This window comes from Falco punctatus (genome assembly GCF_963210335.1).
Source record: "Falco punctatus genome assembly, chromosome: 12".
In the NCBI taxonomy this organism is placed as follows: Eukaryota; Metazoa; Chordata; class Aves; order Falconiformes; family Falconidae; genus Falco; species Falco punctatus.
In genome coordinates, this window is record NC_137592.1 from 29384510 (window position 1) to 29411494 (window position 26985).

Here is a 26985-nt window from a genome sequence, read left to right on the forward strand (position 1 = left end):
CTTCAAATGACTTCAGCCAGTGAGTTTCAACACACTGCAAGTGTAAGCAATATAGTTATTTCTTCTTCTTTTTTTTTAACAATCTAAAAAAAAAAAATAAAATAAAAACCTCAAACTTTCATTGGTTCCCTGAAAATGTTGCGGGTGTTGTTTCTGCTTTTTTTCTTGTTGGCAATTGGGTGACCTATGGAATACCATAAGCAGCACAAAACGTTTATCCAGTGACAGCCTGAGGTAGCACAGGCAGCTCTTAGCGGGTTTATTTTCATTATTACAGCAATTTTAGGGCTGCATGCTGCAATTTTCACTTGCAGTGAGGTATTAAATTGAAATTACCCCAGATGTAATTGTCACACAAAATAATTCTGGACATGCTGGATTTAATGCTTTTCCAAGCTGTGGTTTTTATTACCCGAGCAAGTGCCAAAAAAGCACTTGTAGTCAACAACTTAAACTGAAATCTGCCTTCTGGGGAGCCAGGACGTTTAGCCGCAGTTATGCTGGGGAAGGAAGGCAAAAGAAAAAAAGGGACCACCTGGAAGAAACTTCAGGAGGGCTCCTGAAGGAAGGGCCCAGGGGCAAAATCCTGGGCAAGGGCAGAGTCAGGGCCACGTAGGGACCCCAGAGGAGCCCTGGCAGCTTCAGCAGCTCAGTGTAACCCTTTTCAGGCTGGCTTCTGGGGGAGGCGAGTCCCACTTGTGGTGCAGTGCTGGTCCCGTGGGCGAAGAGGTGCCGCTGGGTCCCTGCCTGCGCCGTAGCAGCAGCCCAGCCATCGGTCCTACCTTTGGGGTGCAACGAGCCTCATGAGACAGAAGTCGGGGCGAGTCGCTGAGCCTGTGACCAAGCTCTAGAGGTACTTGTAGATGACATTTCAGTGTTTCCCACAAGCGTGTTGTTTAGTCAGGCTGATCTGGTGCACAGACATCTGGAGTTTTAAAAGCAAGTTGTCATGCACGAGGAGCCTTCATTGCACTGCTGGCAGGCTCAGCCAGCGCAGTATCCCCAGCACTCCCACTGGTGGGTGATGCAGCCCGCGTCCACCGCCGCTGTATTTAACTATTGTAATAACATAAGTATTGATGAGTTTGTATTTTCCACCCTCTTTCATTCGTTTCCAGAAATAGCTTCCCTTGTTTGCTCGACAGAGACCCTCCTGATGCCGTGTTGGAAGTCGGTGGAAGGACACACATCTGGGAACGGCTGGGAGATAATGGTGTATAAATAGCACAGGGAGAGCAATTCTCATAGTTTGTCCCTGCAGCTCCGCAAAGCAAGTGAGAGCTGAGCCTGAGCGTGGCCAATAGCACGCCGAGCAGCAGCACCAGCTTCTTTCTCATCGTGTCAGGTTGGGAAAGCTTGGCTGAAGTTGGTTGCTGGATGATGCAAGGGCCACAGCGACCCAGATGAGCAGCTCAGGGCATGACCCCGTGCTGTTCAGTAATTCAGAAACGCTCTGGTTTTAGCATCCCTGAGATGTAACTTTGATGAATGAGGGTGCTGTCACACAAGGCAATGTTACTGAATTTTCTCCTGCGTGCGGAATAGCTGTGAAACTTCGGTGTCCTTTGAGGATGGACCTACAATTAGAATTGGTTTGGTGGTGAATTTCTGGGGTTGGTGACTATGCTGAAAGAACAGGGTAGTAATGAGAAATCCCCTTTGGTCAAGTTGAGGCAGGATTTGGGACATGTTTTGAACGAAACAGTGGAAGAAAGCAGCAACCAATTTAGTGTGAGCTTGCAAATATTTTGTCCCACGCAAGATCACTTTTTTTTTTTTTTATCTTTGGAATTATTTCACCTGATGCACACTCTTTTTTCTGTTTCATTTAGTTCGCTTTGTAAATAATCAAAAATGCAATTTCAAAATGAAAAACCTCATTAAAGTGAGTATCTCAAGCATTTTGGCATTTCTGAGGTGCAGCGTGCCGTGCCAATAGCGTAAACCAATATCTGTATACCCTTACTTACTTTCTCCTCTCCATCCCAACTTAATTTTTTCCTCTCTTTTTACTTCGCCTTGCAGATACTGTGGTCCAGAGCTCTGGGGGAGCAAACTGATGGTTTGTTGAAGGAGTGGTTGCTCAGTCTTCTTTCCCGCTTCATTTGAGGGTGGTAGTGGTAGCACCCGGGCAGTGACACAAGAGCAGGCGAGTGGCACGTGGATGGGAAGGGACATGATGGCTGTGATGGGTTGCTCCTCAGGCTGGGCACGAGGTGCCCTCCTGCCACTGTTGTGTCATCTTAAGGCCATCACAGGGACTGACAGGGACCTGGAAAGAGCAGCACAGATGTAAGAGGTGTATCTGGATATTTCCTAAGCTAGGAAGATGTTGGTATTGGTCTATAAAAGCCACAAATTTCATCAGCTAAAGGTCAGAGTAATTACACAGTCTATGACGTTTCCTCCTGGGAAGGAGGCAGCAGGGGCTGCGGTTGCAGTTGTGGGTTTTCAACTCCTACAGGCTGACTTGGAAAATGTGAAATCCCAATCTTCCCTGTAGTCAGGTTATGCCATTAAGGCAGAATGAATAAGGAAGCAATCAATTTAGAAACAGGAGCTGGCTTACCTTGCAGCTGGCTGGTGGAAATGGCAGCCTGGGGAGGTGGGGGTGAGGCAGCTTGGAGCTGGAGCTGCACTGATGCTCCTGCCTCTGCTGGTGCCACCAGCCAGGTGGGTGCAAGAGCACTTGGGTCCCTGCCTCAGTTTGAGAAAAAAAACTCATCACGATACCCTAGTACTTGTGGGATGACACTGAAAGCCCCCCGAAGCTCACAGAACCACCAAGGCAGCAGAAGGCTTGCAGCTGGCCTGCAGGCAACTCACGTGTGCCTTACCTCTGGCCTGAAGGACCCGTTTTGATCCCGTCGTGCTAACGTCACTGAGCAGTGTCTTTGCTGAAGGTGGTGTTACCCCAAATAATATCAGAAGGGGGGGCCTTTATCTTCCCCCCGCCTGTTGGTGGGGGAGACTGGCGGTGCTGGGAGGGTGTGCTGGCTGGGAAGCAGTGGGTAGAGAAAAGGGCTGCAAGGTGGCTGCCTCCTTTCTCATCCCTTCCTATTAATGACAATTAAGCTCTTCACTGCTTTAATCCTCAGCGACTGACTTAGCAGGTTTTGGACTCCTTCAGAAAGGATTCACACAGGAAAAACTCCTGCGCTTTTGTAATAGCGGCTGGAGGCCCCATCTCCTGGCGGACTGTGCTGCCTGCGTTAATGAAGTGAGCTCCTACTTTGAATTCCAGCACCTGAATGGTGTTTTCCTCTTTCTTCCTCCCCAGGTGTACGACTTTGCACTATGGCCAGGACCTCCCGCCAACCAGCATCATCATCACCTTCCACAATGAGGCCAGGTCTACCCTGCTAAGGACAATTCGGAGGTAAGAGCTCCCAGTCTGCTCTTAAAACTGGGTGACTGGGCTAATGGGTTTTGTGAGTAAAGGCAGAATCTGCACTCACTGCAGCAATGGGACTGAACCTGCCAGCTATGATTTCAAGTGGTTACTGGGAGAAATTAGTGTGAAAGCTGGTCTCCGAGAGGTAGATTTTACAGTGGGATGCTCGGGAGAGTAGGTAGCTCTGCTCCCTTTGCTGGGTGTAGCACGGGACACTCTTGAGGGAGCAGCAGCAGATTAGGCAGAGTCTGGGATAAGAGGTTTTAGATGGAGCTGGGTATCAGTGCTCAGCTGTATTTTGTCCCAGTCCTCCAGGGACAGGTGTCATTCGGCAGATGTCTGCTCTGGTACTGCTGTTTGAGCTTCGCCAGTGACCTATTGAGTGCCAGAAAGGCTTGCTAATTGAGAAGCCCTAATGGTGCACATGCAGACTAAATTTTCAAGGATGGTTTCTGTACTCCTCTGGATACACAGTGGAGCGTTCTGGGCATGTGGCCATTCCTTCATTTGTTGGTTTGTTCTTGGCTGTGTTTTGCTGTAGTGAATAGACTAAAGGCTTCATTTTCACCACAGGTTTTTGAAATCAGCGTTTAATCCTAATGTGTGCCTTGAATCCACAAGTTCTCTTGCGGGAAGATGTATTGGGGTGTGTTCCGCGCACGTTCGAGGGGTCTATCTCCGGGTCTTGGCTGGTGGGTTCCTCTGTAGCCAGCTTGCGTGTGCTCTGCTCTTTACCAGTGTTAAGTGTTTTGCAGGTGTGTCTCATGCCCACATAGTGAAGGCTTGTGCCCCACCACAAGCCTTGTCAGTTAAATCCTGACATCTCCAGAGACCCCTTACCATCATCGTGACTGGTCAGGTTTGGGGTTGCTGGCTGGGGGGAGGCTTCAGCTGTGCCCTGTTCACTGTCACATCCTTTGCTGGGCTCTTCTAAGAAACAGCATCCTTCCTCAGGTGGACACACGCAGTGCCACGAGTGGGTTTGACTGCCCTGAAATCGAATTTGCTTTATAGTTTCATGTCCAATCGCATCTCCTTCACTTCACAATACTTTTTATCATCACTTGCTCTCTCTCTAGGGTGTGTGTTTTTTGGGTGTGTGTAGCACTGACACTTGGTGCTGTGTACCACTTCCTTGGTCCTGGACCTTCTCTTTTATCTTTACAGTGCCTTGCATGGGTTTAGCGTTCTCCAGAACCTATTGTAACAGAGATGGCGAGGCAAAGCCAAGTGGATGCTTATAACATTTAGAGTGCAGGGATGGACTTTAATCTCATTTCTCCCCATAATTCAGCACTTGACTGTCCTGGCCAGTGTGATCATGAGTGATGTTGTCACATGAGAGATGTTAAACCCATGATACGGCTCTTATGCCTGGATCCCCCATATCTGGCTTCGTGAGAACTGTTCATTGCAATGATGGTAAGGTTAGTAGGTAGTTTGAATTTTTCCTTCTTCCTCTAGGATATTGGACTCTGAAGTTTCTGATTTCCAGCTGTAAAAAAGACTTTCTTCCTTGTTCCTCTTGTTTTCTTTGTTTGACTTGATTAGTTGGCTTTGCTGCTTTCCTTACGCAGTTGCATGTGGTTTCCACCACAGCCTTGCCCCCCATGCACTGCTCCTCCTTGCTCACGTGCCCTGGCAATTCCAGGGCTTGTCTTTTGTTTGTGGGGAGGTTTCCCCAGCTCTGGAGCCCCTTCTGAGCCCTCTTTCCTGTAGGCTGATCTCCAAATGTTGCCAGAGCCCCATGGAGCATCCTGCTGAGCTGCACTGCAGAGGCGAGCCCCAGGCAGTGAGGGACAGAGATGACAGCCTTGTGTCCCCATCTCCCCTGCCTCACCCTGGGCCGAGACCCTGAGCTTTCCTGAGCTGACCCTCCTTTTTCTGGTCCCTGTGGTTTGGAGGTGGCCTCCTGGCATCAGCATTTACCGTTTTCCTCCTGGATGCAGTACTCAGAGGCTTTCTGTGATCCAGCCAGCCCTAGGAGTACCAGCCCTTGGTGACAAGTCGTGCTGGTGATGTGGCTCCTGCTCTGCTCCTCTCCGGCCATGATTGTGCACAGATTGCCACCTCCCTGCCTGGCTTTGGACCCGGTTGAGAGCTCATCTGCCTCTTCAGCCTCTGTAGGTTAATTTGCTGTGCCTTCTGACTACTCTGGTTTCTCCCCGCCTTGCTCAGCGAATGCTTAGTTTAATTAGATCTTCCAAATAACTCTATCCCATGGTGGCTGTAACAACATGGGTCATTTTCCATGGTCATTTAAAACCAACTCTGTCCTCCTGACGCTGCTTTCTGCCTTTTGGAGCAGCCTGTGGCCAAGCGTCAAGCACTCTGAGCACGGCAGTGGGTTAAATGTGCAACTCTTCTACCCTGTTCTCCCCAGTACATCTCCACGTTATGTGGTTGGTAAAACCCAGGTGACAGATGGACAGTCTGAGGGACAGAGAAGTGATTTGTCTGCAGCTGGTGGAAGATTTTGGGTTGCAAACCTGGTTTCCTGAGTCCCAGTAAGTTGAGTTTTCCAGCCTCATTGCAGAATGACTGTTCTCAGTTAACTGCTGTGGCAGGAACAAGAAACAGGGCAAGGGGATGTTGCTTGGCTTGTTCAAAGTGGTGGGTGACAGGGCAGTGCCCTCCCAAAGGGCGCTTCTTACAGGACCCCGTGTAAACACAGAGGAGTGGCAGAGGGAGGTGCTGGTGAAGGCCCCCTCCAGCCGGGGGGGACATCAGCTGTTGCAGAAGGGACCACGCAGAGGATGAGCAGAAGGGATTTTGCTATTCCTATGCTTCTCCTGGCTGCCAGAGGGCTTCGATGCTGCCCGAGCACCGAGGCTGAGCTGTGTCGCAGGCTCAGTGTGTTGCGTGTGGCTCTCGGCGAGGACGTGAGTGCTCTGACCCGTGGGGCAGCGGCACCGACCCCTGGCCTCTGCAGCACCCCTCACGCAAGGCACGTTGCCACTGTTTGGGGTAGTTCATTTAGGAACAATCTGCGTTGTCAGAGCTATTGAGAAAAGCTAGTGGACTGTGCTGAATAATGAATTAATTAAAAAGTTTCATGATCTTTTCACTGACCATTTGCCAGCTGGAAGAAAAGGCAAGGGGGAGGCAGGGGGGAAGAAAAGCTAAATTAGTCAAATGCCCAAATCCCTGCAAATCATATAATCAGCATTTATAAACGTAACTATGCTTGTGAATATGTACAAGTGTCCAGGTAGCAGGGGATGGGTGTCATGAGAAAGGGAAATAGAAGGGGGGGAAAGAGGCCAGAAAGGAGGAGATGGTGAATAGCAAAGTAGCTCTTGAGATTATTATTTTTTTTCTTTTTGTTTACTGTGCAGACAGTGAAGAAGCTACCATTAGGCTGTTGTTTCAGCCACTCACTTTTCAAATGACCTTGGGCAAGTCTCTTATCCCCCTGCGGTTCAGTTTCATGTATTTCATGCTCCAAGGCTCAGTGCATTCAAGGTGGTGAGAGTCTTTAACAGTGTGGAGATGGGACTATGTGAGTAAACCCAAGGAGGGAAGGCTGGAGCAAGGCAGGGGGGGATAAGCTCTACAGAGGCTATTTTTAATTATTATTATTATTTAAATACAGTTTATTCTTTCCTCTCTTTCCATCCTGTGCTAGCCTGGATTTGGGAAGGGAGTCCAGCTCATTGCCCAGCTCTAGGTGCCCAGCTCCTCCAGAGGGAGAGCTTAAGGATGTCCCCAAGGCCATAACAGTCACTGGAGGAGAAAGAGCAGTGTGATCAGGAAAGATGCACTCCTTGTCACCTGGGGCTGGGCTGGGTGCTGGCGCTCTCAACAGTGATGGGTAATAGTGCCTTTCCATCCTGTAAGCCCGGCTGGTGAGGCAGATCGACTCCATGGCTTGCTTATGAGAACGTAATCCCTTTTCCTCTGCTGTCCCTCCCCTGCAGTCATCGGCATGCTCATGCCGAGATGCAGCCACTGCGGGAGGACCAGTTGTGCTTTCAGGGCTCAGTGTGGTGTGGCATCCCATGCTGAGGTCCAGGTCCGCAGGGAGCAAGGCGTGGTGCGTGTCCCATCCCTGGGAGCAGCGGGGAGAGCAGTGCTGCCTGCCCTGGAGGCAGGGCTGGGGGAGGCAGGGTGGCAGGCAGCCGGGGGTGATGCTCTGCTCCCGGGCCATCAGTGACCACCGTGCTGTGACCCTCCAGCGGGGTGGTTTGGGGAGCCCGATGGCTGCTCAGTGCTGACACAGGCTGGGCAGGAGCGGGGCGCAGGAGGCTGTTGTGCTGGCGACCTGCCGGGCAGAGAGTGAGACAGCCCCGTTTACTCTGCTGAGTGGTCTTTATTTATTTATTCTTCAAACTTGCGGCTGGGGAGCTCAGAGAAGGAATAAGGAAACTTAATTATTTACCTCTCACTGACAAACCAAAACACGTCCTTTGGCAAAAGTCCTGACGCAAGTGCTGTGAACAACACATCAAATATTTAGATCATTAATTAGCAGAAAGAATATCATGCCTTTCATTTTCCAGTGCTCATGAGTAAGAGAAGTGATGTCCTGGACAGCCAGCACCTCACACCTTCCCCTCGTGCCACTGCCCTGTCTGCATCCAGACACGTCTGAGACAGGGAGATGACAAACCGTGCGCCTCCTTCCTTAGGCAGCAGCAGAACTGTACAGAGTCTATGCCATAACTGAGACGAGCCTAATTAAAGAAGCAAACCCAAGCCAGGTGTTGCACAGAAACTGTGTAATTAGCACTTTGTGCTGACTATTTTTTTATTTCTTTCCCCCCCCCTGCTTTTTGCTTAAACCCTGGACTTTTTTTTTCTTAATTTGCTAATCATCTCTCACAGTGACTAACTACACAGCCCTCCGTGCGCTTTTACCTTTTGATGTTAACATAAGAGAACTCTTGAATTTCAAAGAGCTTGGTGGGTATTTGAAAGAATAAAATGCAAAAGCTGCAGCGTAATCAAAGCTCATTATGGTTATTCTTGGTGTGATGTCTCTCTTCCTACCTAATTAGCCATTTTGGGTTGTTGAGGCAGTTCAGTTTGGCGGGCATTTTCTCGCTGTGCTCCCCATCTGATTTTGATAATTATGACCCTTGGCCCTTTTGATACTTTATTATAGCAAAGTTGGCGTTTTTGTCTTAACAAGTCTCAGTATGTTGCCTTGGAAAGGTTTAAGGGGTTCATGAGTTCCTGAGGATGGATGTCCACAGTCACCTCTCTAAAGCAACTGGTATTCTGGGTGGTGACCAAAACCATGCTGACCTGTGGTCAGAAGGTCTGGACTCCTCCTTGCAAATATTTTCCGTCTCTTACATGTCAGGGTGACTTTTGCAGTGGTATTTCTGTAGAGATGGAAATTTCTGTAGAGTTGGATGCAGTGCTTACCTCGAGGTAGGTGGAAAAGGATCCCCAAAAAATATTGAGGAGGACAGAAGGTGGACCTTACCATGAAAATTTAAGGTAAAATTCTCCATGGGTACATCTGCTTAATGTCTGCTAAATCCATTGAAACAAAGAAAATTTAGCATTAACTTTTCAAGGTAATTCAGCAGCGAATCTGGTCTTAATGGGTTGACTAAGCATAAGCACTTTCTGGACTGGAGGCATGTGTTTTCATTTTGTTCGTAACAAGTCTTTTGGTGATTTAAGGGAGAAAGTGTTGGGATCTCTGGCTCCACAGAACTTAAAAGCTGTTTTGATTTGTTAAAATATGCCCGTCGCTGCAGTATATCTACCTATGTTTGATTTTGGGGAAAAAAATCTATAAATAAGAGGGACTTCAAAGCACTGTAATATTAATTGTCTTCTGATTTTACCCATATTAAAGGAAAAAAAAAAAGCCATGCACACACATAAAGAAAAGAAAGTATAAAAAAATATCAAAGTTGAGCAAAGGCATAAGTAACAGAAAAAGTGGCTTTGAATTTTTAAAAGCGCTTTTATAGTCCATCTGGAAAAAAAAATATCCATGTAACATGGAAAACATGCTGGATTCAGTGCCTCTGTTTCCCATCCTCCCCAAGGAACGCCACGGGAGGGGTGTTTGCCATCTCCTGTGTTTCCAGTGGCACGGGTTATCGTGTGATTAACGGAGCACAGGTAGAAAATGCGTTGGAGATGTGAATTTGGCTTTGATGAAAATCCGGTGCGCTTGCCCTCTGCTGTGTCGGGAAGCAGGCTGCGGTTACGGTGCTGCAGCCTTTGCTGTGGGTCTCTTTGTGCCTGTGTCAGGTGGCCCTTAGCAGCGATTTTGGGGCTCGCAGGTGCCTGTGCACAGGTTTGCACGGGCAATAGTGGGCTCAAAGCCTGCAGAAATGAGTGGGCATCAGGTCCCTTAGAGCCATGGTAGACCCAGCCTTCAAACCACCCTCATCAGGGCTTTGTTCACTCGGGATTTGGGAAGGTGTCACGCGGTGGGTGAATCCCATGAGGGGAGTGATGGGAGAGGGCTGTGATGGTGCAGGGTGAGGCTGCTTGTGGTGCCAGAGGATGCTGCATCACCCACGGAGGTATCTGTCGCTAACCCCATGGAAGGATGGCGGTTTACAGAGCCAGAGCAGTCCTTGGAGATGTCCGTACCTCGTCAGCCAGCACGCTAACTTTTTGCCCCTTGCCCTGGTCAACCCTCTGTGCCCCGCAGATGGCTCTTGTTGGCGTTCAGGGCCCATCATCCCTGATTTACGAGGTGCCGAGCTGAGGCACAGAGTTGGCAGCAAACTGCTTGACCTGGGAACAGCGGGAGCATGCAGCTGAGCAGAGACTGGGCTGCACATCTCCCCAGCCCAACGCCCTGAAAATGGTCCGTGCTGGATTTTCTTCCGTAGGAGGTGGCCTGGGCGCAGGTGCTCCAAGGCACTGAGCAGCGCTTAGAGCCCAGGTCTGACTCCACAGCCCAGTGCAGCGGTTTTGGTTGAGTTATTCTTGCTGGTACCAGCACAAGCAGAATCAGCCCTTGTGCGACTGCTTTCCTGTAGCGTTAAGCCCTGCATTGCACTTTGGCAGCCAAATCTATGGGGGAGACTGGGAGGAGGCAGGCTTTGAATATTCAAGTCAGTCGCTGCCTCCCCCCTCTCCTGTTCTCAGTGGGTTATTTATTTATTTCGCTGGCTTTTTTACAAGCCTGCTTCTTTCCTGCAGGTTTCACCAAGTTAGGTTTCCAGGCAATCAACGGTTGTTAAATATTCCACTGAGCGTGATATTGCTCTCCTGTCTCTCTGTACTGATGCTTAGCTGCGGTAATTTGCTGAACTCAGCTCTTGCATATGGGGACTTTTAAAAAAATAACAAACCTATTAATAATAATAATTAAAAAACACTTGACAGGTGGGAACAGCACATCTAAATTGTTCTGCGTGTCCCAGCGGGAGGAGGAGTGTTCAGCCGCTTTTTCTAATACTTTGTGCGGGCTGGATGTGTTGGTGAGGCGATGCCTAACCCTGCCTGGGGCAAGCCTTAGTGGTGCTGGGGTGGCCACAGCACCTCCTGGCTGATGGGGCTCCCTCCGTGGCTGTTGCTTTGTTGTTTCTCTTTCTCCCCACCCCAACCTTAACATCATGCAAGGCATCTCAAGTGGGGGAAAAAATCACGGCTTTTGCCAAGATCCTGAAACTGGAGGAGGCAGGGATTGTGTTTCCAGGGAAAGTAATTATTGGAAGTGACTTTTGAGGAGCTCCACAAGGGAAGTGTCAGCCTTACCCATTCCGGCCTGAGATAAAACCCCCTTTTTTTTCAGGATTTCTTTGGGGGGAAAAAAAAAAACCAAAACAAAAAAACAAAACCAAAACCATGGCGGGAGGATCCATTTCAAGTTTCTGTCTTGGGATGTCCTGTTCTCCTTCCAAAAAAATCTGGCTCACCTCTTTCTCTCTGGAGGGCTGTAATTCCAGCACCTGGCACAGGCAATAAACGTAGATACTCCAAGCTCTCCTGGGTGGGCTGAACTTGCACTTTATCATCAAGGAGTTTTCATCGGAGAAATGCAGCCCTTTGGCTGAATGTCCTCAGATATTGGGAGGCGATGCTGTGAAACCCCTCTGGGTCCCTGCCAGCTTGGCTCATGGCTCCCGAGCACTCAGGTCCCCTGGGGATCCTCTTCACTGGGGTCTGGGGCAGCGATGTGGCATTCCAGACTTCCAGGCTTTTTGCCGGAGCTTTGGGACCCTGAGAGATCAGGGAAACCTGTCAATAAGGATCTGGAGGTATCTGGGGCTTCAAGGTGGTTAGCCCGTGGGGTTTCTGCCCTCTTACACCAGTGAGAGATTCGAAGGTTTTTCCTAACCCAGACCAGAAGGCAGACTGGGGTGTGACATCTGGGTAGGTTTTAAATCCTGTGTGAAAAAGGAACCACGCTCAGGATGAAGCCAAGAAGTTTAAATGCTGGGAAAGCCCATACAACCCAGCTGGCATTATCAGGGACTTAGGGGATTTTTGGGATGCCCTGGGGTTTCTGCTTCGAGTAGTCAGCCTTGACCTTTTGCTGGGGCAGGATTTTAAGCATGTGTAATTCTGCTGACCTCTGTGCCATGCGAGAAGGAAGAACGGGTCTAGCCTTTTTAATAATGACGGTGATGATGATGGTAATAATGTAAAAAGCCTTAGTGGCATAATTAAGGGAAGACTGTAGCTTTCAGCCACGTTTCAGTGTCTGTCCACCTGGAGGGAGCTGTGAACCACATCCTCCAGTCCCTCTCTTTCATTCAATGGGCAGGCTCCAGCCCTGCCGTTATCCTCTCGGCAGTCTGAAATGCAATCAGCTCGTGGATAAAAACAGGAGTTGTCCTGCCATGACTGTGAGCTCTCTAAAGATGGGTTTGAGCTGGGTAATTTTCTCTGTGTTGGCCCTGCTGTTGGCAGGCACCGTATCATTAGCCCCAGGAGAGGTGGCAGGGTGATGGCAGCTTTGCTGTAAGCCACGTTAGGAAACGTGGTGCAATGTGTATGTTGCTGAAAAGCCGGTGGCTCCTGACTTTATGTGGTGCTCTGTTTGTGCTCGTAAGGGTGGTAAGGGTGAATCTCAGCCGTTTCCCAGGAATACTGAGTCCTCGGCTCGTAGCTCATGCTAGAGGGAGCAGATAGCCAGGCACTGGAGGTTACTGGGGAGTAGTGGCGGGTGGTTTCTGGGTCTTATCTAGTAAATCCTTCCTGGAGATCCAAGCCTGGCCTTCTGTGCTTTGGCGGGGTTCCACTCTTAGGCTTTTCCACCCCATTTTCTGGGTTGTTGAGTTGGTCAAGCACTGTCATGGATTTTCTTTCTTCTTTCTTTAGCGTGCTAAACCGCACCCCAGTGCATCTCGTCCATGAAATCATACTAGTGGATGACTTCAGTGATGATCGTAAGTGACCCTTTTTATGTTAAAAGTGAGGGACCAAACTGAAAGAGCCTGTGAGAGCCTGGGATTTACGCAGAGGGCGGGAAGAGTTTGTTGAGGTGGAAGGAAATTTAAAGCTCCATAGGTGTGAAGAGCAAATCACCCTGTGCCAGGTTTGCATCGCAACAGGGAGAATTCGAATTCGAAATGATCAAACCTCTTCTCATGAAAGTAATACAAGAATAGCTCATAGCAAACAGTTTTTATGCCCAGTAAACCTGAATCTGGTCCTTACCCGGTTGCATCCTGCCACAGCCATGGTGTGTTTGATCTGGTTTTCAGCTGCGGCCAGGAGCGATTCTGGGCTGACACCACCAGAATTTCACAGGATGATGCCAGTCTGACCCTCCTGGTGTATGCATATGTTCTGCATATGTTTACGTAGGTGGCCGGCACCTCTTGATTTTTTTTTTCCATCCTCTTTTCACCCATTGAAGAGGAATTCTTACATGGGTTGCCCATTTCTGGGATGCACCATAAATAGGCTGTACGCCACAGACAGCCCACGTCCTCCTGCTGTCCTCTCCCAGTCAATAGTGTGACTCAAGTGAATTAATAGGTCTGATCTCCAGCAGAAGTTGGTAGCTAAAGCCCCAGGGGCAACTAGGGAACCACCTGGAAGTGGTTCCTAAAGTCTTTACCCAGTGAGATGGGCGAATGGAAAATCCAGGTGCAGAGAGTAAGTGCTCAAAAAATCTGTCTCGGGCATAAAAAGGTTGATAAAATACACCTAGGCTGGGTGGTCTGTGGCACTTGCATTTCAAGGAGCTGCAAAACATAGCCATTTACTAAGAAACATGAAAACAAAGCCAGAGAGGTTTAAGAAACAAAACGGATCTATGCTTTGCTCTTGGATGTTTTAAATAGGCATCACCTCGGAGAGCGTTACGTACAGACTTCACGTGAGACCCACTTCTCGGCATTGACACCTCCCTGGGAAGTTGCTGAAGCCAGGGAAAGGGGTTGCAGTGAACTTTGGTGTGACTCCAGCACACGGGGTCCAGGCTAGGCCAGTCTGGGGACTGACAGAACAGCTGCGATGGAGGCGAGGAACAGGTGCAGGGACTCGAGCTGCCCTGGCGTACAGCAGAGCAGGCTTTTTGAAGGGTGGAGGAAGTAAATGCCAGGTATTTGGCTGAACAGACAAAGTGCTTGCCTTCCTGCAAGGAGAAAGGTTTGTAGGAATGCAGCCTCCCTGTTGTAGCGTGCCCAGTGGCATGGCCTGGGGAGAAGGAGCAGGGCTGGGCTTAAACTCATCCCAGGGCACCAGGGGGGAGCCTGTTTCCTGCATAACTTAGAGCAACCCCGTGGCTACTCAAAATCAGCGCTTCTCAGCTGTCTTACATCTTCTTTCCTGTGATAGCCTGAGCCTGCTGGCATCTATTCTGCATGCATTTGCATAAAATACATGTATTTGCATAATAGACTATACACACATGGTCAGTTTTTTCCCTGCAACCCACCCCAAGCAATTGGTGCTTTCATCTCATGCCCAGTTGTGTCTCTCTCTCGCCTCTCTGCCTGCTGACCTGTTCCTCGCTGGGATGCAGCTGTTCTGCATGCGGGTTCCTGCTATTCCCAGCAAATTTCCATCGCAGGTCTGTAGCCAGCCCCTGCCGCTTCTGCTCCCCCGGTGCGCACGGAGCAGCGCAGCTCTGTACCCCCATTGTTTAGGGGTAGGGGCACGGTGACGTCTCTTGTCAGCAGAGCTTGGTAGAGCGGATGAAAGCGCTGGGAGGTGCGTGTGGGTGGAGGGGACGGGGCACACTCTGTGTCTATAGTGTCGAGGAAATGGAGGCAGAGAGGTGAGGGGCACGAAGGGGATGCGGTGGTCACGGTGTGGGTGTGCGGAGGTAGAGGGGGCTCTGACGGGTGCCCCTGCCTGCAGACCCAGCTGTGGCATCCTCTACCTTGCTGGGAGAAATCCGGTGAGGAGGGATGCTGGGGCTGCAGGCAGCACCAGGGCAAGAGCAATGGCAGCAACTGGGTGTGGGATTGCAGGAGCTCCCCAGCCCGGGCCCAGGTGGCTGTCAGGCCTCTCTGCCCCATGGAGCTGCTGCCCGGGGTGTGAGGAGCCCCCAGCTGCCCCACGAGGCTCTCTCTGACCATCCCTTTCTCCTTGCTGAGGGCTCGCAGGCCACCCTCAGGAAGCTGCTGCCCTGCCAGGCAGATGGCATCGAACAGCTGAGGTATTGCTTTGCAGCTACCAAAAACAGTCGTTTGCATTAACGTGCAGAAAGTCAGATACTGACCCCAAACCATAGCTCTTCTGCACTGACTTTACAGCATAATTTGGCTGTTCTTGGTGTAAATCTGCTGGGTTTACACTAGTTTTAGGAAAACTGCTGCTCTGCCAGTCCTGATTTATGCTGCATGAACTGAGGGGTAAGACTGTTGTGCCCCAGCAGTGCCGTCGCCCTAACAAGCCATCAACCAGCCCAGGACAGGGTCCTCTCCCTGCTCCCAGTCTCCTCTAGGACCATTTCTGTTGCCAGAGCCGCCGTGGGGGCTGAGGGTGACATGTCCTCCTTTTGTGTTTCCCAAGCCGATGACTGCCGCTTGCTGGGCAAGCTCCCCAAGGTGAAGTGCTTGCGGAACGGACGGCGAGAAGGTAAGAGCTGCAGGAGGTGTGAGAGTGATGGAGCTGGCGGGGGGAACCTGCACGGAGCAGGTGACGAGGAAGGTCAGCATCTCCTGGGGACGGGGGGCCCTGATAAAAGGAGATGTGATCAAGGGCTGGGATTTGGAATGGATCCCCCCTCCTTCGCTGAAAAAGATGGGACTATTAAGATAGCCAATGATGCTCAGCTGTAGCTTATTAGCCAGAAAATTAGAACAGGCAAAACAAAGCCCCGGGTCTTATTTTTGAAGATGTTTGCTCTAATGAAAAAGAGGAGAGCTACTCCTGCTGCTTCTGTGGGGTGGTTTGGGTTTTTTTTGTTTGTTTGTTTGTTTGTTTTTAATAATTAATTATATTTGCAAGATTAAGAAGGGCTGTATGGAGGATGAATGCTTGTCCTGCTGGGCTGCTGCTGGCAGCCTTTTGAGACATTTTCCAGCTCCCCGTAGTCTGAATGGGTGTTAAGTCCTACTTTGCTAGGAAAACAGAAAAAACCAAAGGTTCTTCATGCTGAAGATCAAAGGTGTGACTCCAGGTGTGTGTCACACTGGGGAGAGCGAGGAGCAAAGAGGGTTTGTCTGTGGATTCTTTATGCAGTTCTGGTGTCAGGGTGGCATCACCCCACCATGAGTGTAAGAGACACACCTGCCTTGGCAGGAGGCTAGAGAAGGTGTCCATAGACCTGCACCTCCTTCACAGCTTTTTCTCCTGTGCTGTGAGGGTACGTCGGTGTTCACCACCAGCACTGGATGAACCTGCAGGTGTTGGTGCTCTACAAAGCCGTCAGGATTTGGGAACCCAGCCTAGAGGTCTTACCTCACTTAATACATCACTGAAGCTGTATCCTTCAGGATGTGCTGGGACTTGGCCGGGGGGGCTGGGGTGGGTACAGCAGACCATGCCCACCCGCAAGATGTTAGAAGTTGTGGAGAGTGATACAGGGACAACCTGTGTTGCAGGAGGTGATGCTGGCAAACACTGGATTGCTCCAGGCTTTTTTCTGCTGGCTCTCTTCTCCTGCTCCGAGGCTGTTCCTTGACTCATTTCCTATAGGGAATTTTAATACAAAAGTCAGCAGCCTCCTCCTGCACGGACCTGATGTGCGGCTGCTCCCTGAAACCCTTTTGTCTCTCTTTATCTGCCCCTGCCTCCCCCCATGTTGTCACCATTTCTCCTTCATCAAGAAGCTCTGCTCCCCTTGAGCAGCCTGCGTGCCCTCTTGTTTGCCAGCCGACCATCTCCTTTCTCGTGCTGTGGTTCAGGCAGGAGGCGTGTTGGAAAGCCAGTTGACTCCTGTATAAATAGGAACAGAGCATCTTTAAGAGCAGTGATATTGCCAAAGAGTCTTGTGTGAAATCCACGCGTGCAGCCGTTTTCCATGCCCTCCCTCTTTGTTCGTTTTTCTCTCCCACAAACACACGCAGCAATCCAGCTCCAAAGGGCTCTAAGTTCACGGTCAGGGCCCTGATGAGCCAAGTGGGCTCTTAGCACCTCGAGAGCTGACCCTTTTTCCTTGCTGGCAACGTGTCCCCATTGAGCTGCAGATCAGCAGTGCCCCCAGGGTGGGAGGGAGACCTTGGGGGTCACTGGGACAAGGAAAGGGGCACAGCAGGGAAAGCTCAGCAGCCTGAAAAAAGCCTAATTCTGCCATGAGGTGATCCCACCCTCAGCTCCTCTGGCCCATTCCCCACTGACTTACAGCTGTGTTAGATTTATTGCCTGCAGGGGATTATGAAAGTATTTTGAAGTGTTTTGCCCCAGAAGGTGACAGCAGAAAAAATTGAGCAAATTAAGGATTGGCATAAATGCCGTAAGTCATTAATCTTGGTGGAGCCATTTATTTGCTTTAGTGACCTTGGGACACGGTTGGCATGCCTTGCAGCGCCAGAAAGGGGGCAATGAACCTGAGCTACGTTTTATCTGAGTGGGATTTAGATGGGTCAAAACCCAGGAGATGCATGAGTGCAGGAGACCACACTGGAGGAGCCTGGGGACGTTGCCCAGCCATCTGGGCAGCAGCTGATGTGGTGTGTCCCTGAACAGGTCTGATCCGGTCCCGAATCCGAGGGGCAGATGTGGCACAAGCAGGAGTCCTGACCTTCCTCGACAGTCACTGTGAGGTGAATAAGGACTGGCTGCTCCCTCTGCTGCAGCGGATCAAAGAGGTGAGTGCTCCTGAGAGATCAGGGCCACCCTCAGGGGATGCACCGTGATGTCCACCTCCTCATCCCTCTGGTGGGCATGACCACCCAACCGTAACCAGCTGCATGCAGGCATCCCAGTAGGGAAGCAATGAGCTTTTGGGGTGCAAGGTGGAGGCAAAGTGGACCTTTGCTGGTCTTCCTCCACCCAGCAGTCAGGTGGAGTTGTCACCATGACTGGGAGAGCTTGTGGGTGGGTGGGTGGGACAAGGTGCCTGCCAGGGCAGCGGGGCTCTCACCAGCAAGCACAGGTTGAGCGGTGAAGGAGGAACACGTGGGCAGTGCTCCAGCAGAGTTTTTAATTAGGCTCATGTAAAATGTTCAGTGCTGATGATTTAAGGGAGTGACGGCTTCTTGAATAGGGGCCGAATTTAATTTCATGCAAATTAAGCGCTAATAAATTGATTTAATAGGATTTAAATTCTGCTGATTTCAGAGCAGACAATGACATTCACTTTCGCCGGCGGCGACTCTCTCCCCAGCCGTGCGCACGGAGCCTCCCGCACCTTGTCACCCGGGTCAGAGGGAGCTCTGGGCTGGTCACCTGCTGGCACCATGCGGGGGATGAAGCCTCCAGCTCCAGTGTGGACCCATGGTCCTTTCCATTTGCTGTGCCTTGTTCCTCCACCCTTACTACACCTCTGGCTCCTGATTGCTAGCATTTATTACTCGGGAATTTTAAAATTACTGGATTGTGTTGAAATAAGGGCAGCTGAGGAGCAAGGGGGTAGCCAGGGTGGTGGGTTGTGGAAAAGCCTGTTCCTCTGGTGTTCAGGGTGCTCCTCATCCAAGGTGCCCTGCTTTTCACACCTCCACACCTGATAGCAGTGCTGGCTGGGCTGTGCATCACCTGTGTGCAGCAGTGATGGAACAGGGGGAAGGGGGCAGAGCACCAGGTCAGGTCCCTCCACAGTGGGCGAGGGCAGTCGGTGCTGCTGGCACTCATGGGTGCAGCCAGCGCGGGAGAGGTCCCAACCGCAGCGTGCAGGCTGCTGATAGATGGTAACAGACAGCAAATGGTCGCTTTTCATATTATCAATCGCAGCTCCGGTGGAATTACAAGAATACATGCTGCGATACCCCACTGGAGCCTCATAGCTGCTCATAGCTGGCCTGCCCCAGGGTGGGATTCACCGCTAAACATCACTGCATCGGTTGTCTCTCTGTGCTTTTTTTAAGGCAGGCATGCCTTGTTCTCTGCCAAAGCCCTGCCGTATTTTGGTGAGGAATATCCAAAGCAATCGCCTCTTTCCCAGGCAGAGCTTTTGATGTGTTTTGGCAGGAGAAGGGCAGCGGTGGCGGCAGGAAGGGGGCTGGCAGAGCTGCTTTCACACACGGCTCCAGGACTGTGCCCCACGTTTGGAGCTCGTGGGGCAGGTGAACGTGGATGCCACGTGTGGCATCACCGTAGGAGTTTCACTGCATCGTAGCCTGCATATGGCATCAAACACATACATCACCTCTGCGAACCTTTTTATTTGCTCTTCTGGGTTACATCTTTCTCCAGCTGGAAGCAAGGCAGTCTGTGAGCTTGCACTGCTGCTCATGCTGCTCTTACCCTGCCCAGTGCCTTGCAGCCCAGCCAGCAAGGGAGGATTGCAAGGAAGAGTGCTAAGGGACTTGCAAAGAAAGTGGAGTCCTGCTTGCTTGTCTTTTAACTCCTTGCAAAAGCTGCAGGATAAGGCCAGAGAGTCCTCGGTTTCCTTCTTAGACCCACGGTGCCATCCTTTTCCATCAGAGTTAAAATACTGATCAGTGAAGTGTATGGAATGTTCCTGCTGCCACCTTCAGGCTGTGCTAAAGAGGTGACGTCCCTGCGGTGAAGATGAGGTGCGTGGAAAGAGCATGTTCTTACCACTTACAGAACAGTCTGCTCTGGGCTCATCTCATTTAAGTTTCCAGCAAAGGAGTGGTGAGTGCCTCGCAGCACAGCCAGCGCTTTTGCCACCACCAGCCACCCCGCGTGTCACTTCTCTTTTATTTTCTCAGCCAGAGCAGCTGTTCCTGCAGCTTTCTGTAGTGGGAAACATCAGAGCCCACGTGTGCCACCACGCACCTGCGTGAAGGTGCCCCTCAAGCCCCACATCCAGCTTTCCCAGCAGCCGGTGGCATCTCCTCCGGGCTGATGCTGTCGGGTGTGGGCAGCTCGTGCCCAGCGTATGGCTTTGGAAACGAGCAGGACAAGAAAGTCTTAAGAGAAAGTGATGGGGTTTGGGGGGGAAAAGAGGGGTTCAGGGGGCTTCAGACCTGTGCCTGGGAGGATGCGTGTCCCAGGGAGCGGCAGTGACAGTGGGTGTTTTGCAGCAGCGCGTTTGCAAGCATATGACTGTGACTGCGTGGGCACGGCCTCTTGTTTTTACTTACAGAACAAATATCTCTAAAGCCATTAACGGTGCATTTTGACTGAATAACTTTTCTAAAAATGTAATTATCCAGCCCAAGGCGTTTTTACAGTATGACTCAACGAGATCCCCCCCAAACTGGATTTGCAAACGGCACTGGGATGAACTGGTGCATGGTGCACCCCCACTTTGAGCTGAAGCACCCCCCCAGTTTGGTGCTCTCCTGGGGCAAGGGGAGGCAGGTGAGGGGCAGCCTGACCCGCTCGCCTTGCCTAGTGCTGCTGTGGGACCGAAGGAGCAACTGTGGTCCATTTTGTTCACCATTACAAGGTCATGATTTAGGGGTTGGGAGACAAGCTGGAGTCAAGGTCATTTTCCAAGGCTGAAATGTATTCATTGTCTCTTTTTCCTGCTGATTTAGTTCCATAGTTTGGTTTGAGAAGTGTAATGCGTTCTCATTTTTTTGAGAATTTCATGTGAAAGAGGATTGAAGGTTTGGGTGTTGTTAATATTAACATACCCTGGCATGGGAAGGTGTCAAAAAACCAGAAAGGTGAAGCTGCCTATAATAAGATCTGGTGCTCAACCCAAAATAAATCATAGCAACAGCGCTGTGCTCTTGAGCATGCTGTGCTTTTCTTTTGAGGGTCAGAGAGACCTTCATGAAAGCTGAGTAAATATAAATGTTCCCAGGACATGGAAGGGAAGGTGAAGCAGGGAGAAGGTTGCACTGTTGAAGGCTAGCGTTTTGCAGTAATGCACTCAGCCAAGATATAAAGGGCATTTTCTTGCACAAAGTTGAGTGGTGCAGTGAGTAGGAGTGGAATTGAAATTGGGGATGAGTCTCAGCTAGTTAGAGGTGCTCACCAGTAAGATGCTTGAGGGGCAAGTTTTAAATGACTAGATGCAGATGCTTTCCCTGCAGCGTTCAGCCTTACAACCTTTCCCCTACCCTCAGGCAGCTAAAGGATGCTGGGGTGTGCTGAGCTGGGGCAGCTTGTGGGGCACGGTGCAGTAGCTGCGATGGGTTTGAAAGGCTCATTGCGCTGGGACATGACTGTGTTTCCCCACGTGGTACCTAGGTGCAGCAGACCTTGCCCTTGCAGTGGGATGTTTGACTTGCAGAGAGGCAAGTTAAGACTCCTGACTTGATGCTCTTATGGAAACAGCAAGTATTTGTCATGCTCATTTGGAAAACCTGAGCTCTAGTCCAGCTCCCAGCTCATGGCCTTTGGCTGCTTCTTTCTACAGCTGCATTTGAATACATCTTTGTTAGGTTGAATTTCTAAAGCAAAGTCTTTTCCTAGTGAGAGAGCAAGTGTGTGCTCCGATACTCCCTTCTGCATGGCTGTGAAAAACAATTTGATCTGGCAAGGGTAAAAGCTTGAGGTTTGAGCTATAATTGGAGTTTGGGATTTTTGAAAAGAAAAAGGGAGATAAGAGACCAGTCAAAGCTGTCAGAGTCTCTTCCTCCTGTAGATATTTTTGTTCATAACTGTTTGTATAATCTCTTTGCTCATAACAAGTTGTTAATGAAATCACCACCAACTATTTAAAATAATTCAGGTCTTCTTTTTTTTTAACCCTTTCACACATTTGGCAACACTCTTAACTGTATCCCCATAGTTTATACATTTAAAAAAATTCAGCTTCTTGACTCTCTGTGTTTTTCCTCTGCCGTTTCAACTGCCTGTTTGTCGCCTGAGTTCTGAAATCCAGTAAAAAGTACTTAAGGGAAGTGAAGGGGACATACATTAGTGAGTTTTCAGAAAGCAGACTGGGCTTTACATCCAGCTGTGTTGGGTGCCGAGTACAGGCACAGCCTGTGTAGGGAGAGACTGCCAAGGGAGGGACGGGGGGTGAAGCCAAAGCCAGCAAGAGATGCTAGCTCAATGGCCCAGCAGCCCACAGTCCTCTTTCCCAAGAGACGCAGTGCCTGCCTTCCCAGTCTTTCTCGCTGGTTCCCAGCAATACCTCTGCTGCTTGGTGCTGCTGCCGTTAATTCCTTTGTCGAAGAGGTGCGATGGCTGGGGAGGCTGTGATGGGCACTTATCCCTGACAAACCTGAATGACACCAACGTTTCCAGCCACCTACCGCCTCCAGGAGTTTAGAGCATCTCTTGACCAGTTTGAGTGGTGTGATCTGAAGTTATGGCTCGTTTCGCTTCTGCTTTCCAGGATCCCACCCGAGTAGTCAGCCCCGTTATTGACATCATCAACTTGGACACTTTTGCCTATGTGGCGGCTTCCTCGGACCTCAGAGGAGGTAAGTCCAAGCTGTGAGCATGCCCCATGGGCATCCATCCTGCAGTGTGAATAGGTACTGGCCTGAGATGCTGGCGGCTCTGCACCACCCCACTGGCTCCTGCTGTCTTGCAAAAAGCACATTAGCACTGTTCAGTGCTCCCCGCTGGCTGTTTTCAGGCTATTTTAAGGACAGGTAAGCATGGTGTGAGGAATGGTGTTTGCTGCAGTGGATAAGGCAGTCAGGCAGGAAAGAAGGGTCACGTTGAAGCCACCCTTGGCAGCACTGAAAGCCAGGCCGCTGTCAAGGGGAGATTGGGGATGTCTAGGCAACAAATGGAGAATGCGACTGTAGCGCTTATTAGTATGCCTATGCTATTTGTAGCATACAATATCCATCAGAGCATGTGTCTGTGTGCACAAGGGGACAAAGCGAGGTTTCAGCAGCAGCTTTAATTCTGACTTTTCCTGCCTTTGGAGTGCTTGGCTTTGCAATTGTAATGCAGCATGTTGTTTCTTGTTCATATGCAGTGGTAAAATACGTTAGGCATTGGACTCTTCTCCGAAGAGCTGCATATCCATGGCTTAAGTCTTTTGAAAGTGGGGAAAATACTCGATCAAACATGGCTTCTGTAGCCTGCATTGCCTCCTAATCCATGCCCATTTCTGATTTCCCCATGGTACTTCTCTACTTCGGTTTTAGGTTTTGACTGGAGTCTGCATTTCAAATGGGAGCAGCTTTCCCCAGAGCAGAAAGCCAAACGACTCGATCCCACCGAACCCATTAAGTAAGTCATGAGGGGAAGGGAGGCACCTGAGGAACGTGGGGCAGGACAGGTATCTCATGTGACCTCTTGTGTGTCACCATGCACTGTAGCAGTGTGACACTCCTTCCGGGACAGCTCTGAACTTTGAATATCTATAGCGAGCTCCTGGCTAGCTTGGGTTTGGCAGTACAGCTTCATCTCCCTGATGCTTGAAGGTGCTGCAAAGGTAAAAGGGGTGTATTTATGGTTATTTGTGTTTTGGTGGTGCTAAGAATGCTGAATATGGTTAGGGAAAAAGCCCAGTGCTCTAGGTTCCTGCTTCTCTGAGCTCTCACTTTAGAATAGGGCTGTGTCCTCAGCCCGCTTGATAAAATCACGGTGTCTAGACCAGCCTTTCCAGGTCAGTGCTGCTTTTCTGGACCTTGCTGAAGGCTCCTCAGAAATTCAGGATGTGCATGAGAGCGAGCAAAACTCAACGGGAGAGATGCCATCTGTCCTGCCGTGGGATGGAGGGAGTCCTTCATTCTGCTGAAAATCTCTCCTGGCAGCAAGCCTGGCATGGGTGCCTGCATCCCCAGCGCGAGGGTGTGCGGCACGGAGGAGACCAAGAGCTGGGGCTTGCAGGGAGCAAAGCACTGCTGCTCCTGATGAGGCTTCTGTTAACGAGCTCACTGGCTTCCCAAAGGCTCGCCTTGTGTTCCTGGTCATCCTGCCACGTAGGGCACTGTGGAGGTTAGCCTGGGCACAGCAGTCACCCCGGCTTCTCCCAAGCCTACGCCAGGTTATCCACACTGCAATTGGAGATGGGACTTGTGCCAGCAAAATAGCTCGAGGAGACATCTCCTGGGTCTGCTCTCCCCTCCTCCATGGACCTTCTCTGTGCCATTTTCTTAGCTAATACAAAGAATGAAAAATAACTCTGTTTTGAAATAAAGATCACACAGTTAGTGATGGCTTTTAAAAACCCCTTCTGAATTGGCTCTGCCTTCCCTTCCACAGTGGAATGGTGCACTTAATAGGCTGGCTCCAGGCAAAAAGCCCGTCTGAGTGAATAACACCCCCACCCCCCCTGAGCGCTAAGTGCATTTTTGATGCTGAAGCCTACAATCAGGGCTGTGAACTTTGGGCTTGTAGGAGTTGTGCTGATGGGTGCATTAGCCAGTTGTTAAGTGCCAGGCAATTTATGATTGACAGAAAATACCAAGACAGCTGAAAGGAAGGCTCAGATGCTTTTTGAGGTGTGTTGTCCTTGTTTGGTGAGAAGGAGATGTGTAGATGATGTCCTGATGATGGGAAAGGGAAGAGCTGCTTTTGTGCATCCAGGTGCTGCAGCAGTGTTTGAGAGTGTGTCCTCTCTTCCCTCACCCATTCCGCAGGACTCCCATCATTGCTGGGGGGCTGTTTGTGATCGACAAAGCCTGGTTCAACCACCTGGGGAAGTACGACAGTGCCATGGACATCTGGGGTGGGGAGAACTTTGGTGAGTCAGTTTTCTTCCTCCTGTGCCTTGCTGTGTTGGCTTCTCTTCCTGAATCATGCTTGATGGATACAAGGTCATTTTGGACTTCGCTTTGAATGCTCTGCACAGTTTCCTTACTTACGTTCACAGGTTGTGGTCTCAGGTGAGTAAGGCATCCAACAACCATAAATGATGGGAAGTGAGCAATTGTTTGTGCTCGGGACTCCCTACCTTCCATGCTACTTTGATTTTTATATAGGTAAATACCCTAAACCACTGAGGTTTTGGCTTTGGTGTGACCAGCAGATAAGAAAGCACCGCATGCACCCTCCTACTCCTTCCCAATCTCATTTCCCCATTAATAAAGCAAAGTCCTTTGTCTGATGACAGCATTTCAAAGCTATGAACTGAGGCATCAGTGCCTCCCGGAATTTGCAGAGTGCCTGAAACAGTAGCTCCATTGGCATGCTGCGAGCAGGTGGCAAGGTAACACGGCTGCTTGTCCTTTCCTGTATTGCTGGAGGGCTGAGGGCTGCCAGGCTCTTCGACACTTATTTTTCCTGCATGGGAAAAAAAGGTTAAAAGCTGACCTAAATTCAGTCACCTGTGGCCATAATCATGGGGCAAGGTAGGCATTAAGAAATCTCCTGCATGCAAACTTGAGAGGGCACATGAAAGAGGTAGCAGCCCGTCCCTTATCCCCCATGTCAAGCAGAGCTGGATCAGGCTGGGCTGTTCTCCCTTTGAAGCTGTAGCAATGCCGCAGATCAGAGCAACGGACTGTATCCGTGAAGGAAGGGGGAGGCACTCGATATCAGGGAGACAGATCAGAACCTGGCTTTAATAGCTCACACCTCTGGGGAGTATGGCTAGCAAGGAAGGGAGGATCTTGTGTCTTAACACATACAGCGATGCTGTCAGTCATCCAAGGGAACAGATGCTGCTGCCTTGCAGTAACCCATCCGCTGCCTGGCACTGTTGTTTCCTTCACATGCCTTTTTTCATCTAGCATATTTCATTTATTTATATCTCGTTATGCAGTAGGATCTCACTCCTTTGTTCTGTCTCTCTGTGGGTGGGTGTCTTGCCACCAGACTGACCCAAAGCATCTGCTCCTGTGAGTGGGGTAGCTCTGAGGAAGCCTGGGAAAGGAGCAGGAGTCCTCCCACCTCCCCTGCTGGATCGATGGCACAAACAAAGCATTCAAGAACGGAACTAGAGGGGAGGAGAGGGACTGCCACATCGTGCCTGACCCACTGTCCTGTCTCTGTCGTGATTCAAGTCTGACAGCAGACAGCCCGAGCTGCTCGTGGGAGATGAGCAGCGATGGGGCAGCCTGCCCTGCAGGGAAGCTCCATCCCAGCAGCTTGTCCGATGCCCTGTAGTGGCAGGCCTTGTGCTCCTTATGCACAGTGTGCAATGTTTCCCTGGCTGGTGTGTGCCCTGGGAGGCTGGTCCCAACCGACCATGGGCTGACAGTGCTGCAGGGTGTAACACTGCCTCAGGGCATCAGTGTGAGAAGGGAAGCTGGGCAGGTTAATACTGCCACAAAAAAGTGCAGGTCTGCACAGCAACAGAGTGGATCCCGTCTTGCCCATCACCCTGAGAGCAGAAGTGTGCCCGGCTCAAAGCTGCATCTCCTGCAGGGCACTGTGTCCCACCTCTCCTTTGCACCCAGGCAAGGGCAGCTGTGACCCTGCTGGCCTCGGTCAGTTCTGGGCAGGTGACGGAGAGCAGGAGCTGACTGAGTGGCTGCTCATTTGGGGCACTTGCAGTGAACCGTGCTTTTTCTGGTAGCTTAGTCCTGGCAGGATGCAGGACTCTGGTCCTGAGGAGCATCACTGCTGCCTTTAATGTTATTGACTGGGCAGCTAGAGTGGGCTGGAGACTTCAGGCAAACAAAAGCAAGCGCGTTTGGATTTAGGAGGACATTGTAGGTGTTCCACTTCTTACATTGGCTTAATCCCCTGTAGGTGGATTGATGAGTAATGGCAGAAGGACTTGCAGGCCAGCAAGAAGCGCTAAAGGTATTTTGCCAAGCTAAGGCCAAGCCCAGTGCACCTCTATGTGTACTGCTTACATCCCTCCTGGGAGTCCCTCGAAGGGGCCACATCCACTGGAGACATCTCTCGAGGGTCAGGTGAAGCACGCTGTCGGTTCCTGCTCCCCTGGCTCCTCTGAGCTGGCCCTGTGCCATGCCTTTGCTGGTGCCTCGGTTTACCTGCTCTCGAGGCATTTAGCTCTTGGCTGCTTGTCTGGAGACCTTGTTCACCAGCTGCCATGGATGCCTCCATGGGTCATCCCTGCCTGCTGAAACCTGTGCTTTAATTGCTTCTGCTGGGACTGGAGCAGGGGCTGCAGGGTGGAACATGTCTGAATCGGAGAGCTTAGACTCCTCACTGTCTTCTGCCTCCCTGGCATTGTGTTCTCATTCCAGTTTGCAGTGCACAGAGGTCACCTCAGCCCACCTCTTCATTAGACTTTAAATTAAGAGCAGGCGAGGACTGAATGGTGCAGGTCTTCCCCCTGCAGCACTTCAGGGAGCTGCTCTTCTTCCAGGCTGAGCAGAAGGGCCAGAGGAGGGGACGCACTACGCAGCAGC

At 50.6% G+C, this 26985-nt stretch overlaps 1 protein-coding gene across 2 annotated transcripts in view; it reads left to right on the forward strand.

Annotated features, from left to right (window-relative positions):
• Positions 1-26985, forward strand: part of GALNT14 (polypeptide N-acetylgalactosaminyltransferase 14) — a 99788-nt gene that overhangs the window by 55338 nt on the left and 17465 nt on the right. The window contains exons 3-9 of one of the 2 annotated variants that reach the window (XM_080408805.1): positions 3281-3379; positions 12647-12714; positions 15296-15361; positions 17414-17535; positions 22092-22179; positions 22861-22945; positions 24301-24404. In XM_080408805.1, coding sequence (XP_080264931.1) covers positions 3281-3379; positions 12647-12714; positions 15296-15361; positions 17414-17535; positions 22092-22179; positions 22861-22945; positions 24301-24404 — 632 coding nt within the window. Of the gene's footprint in view, positions 1-3277; positions 3380-12646; positions 12715-15295; positions 15362-17413; positions 17536-22091; positions 22180-22860; positions 22946-24300; positions 24405-26985 lie in introns of both variants that reach the window. The other variant, XM_080408806.1, reaches the window with a different exon arrangement.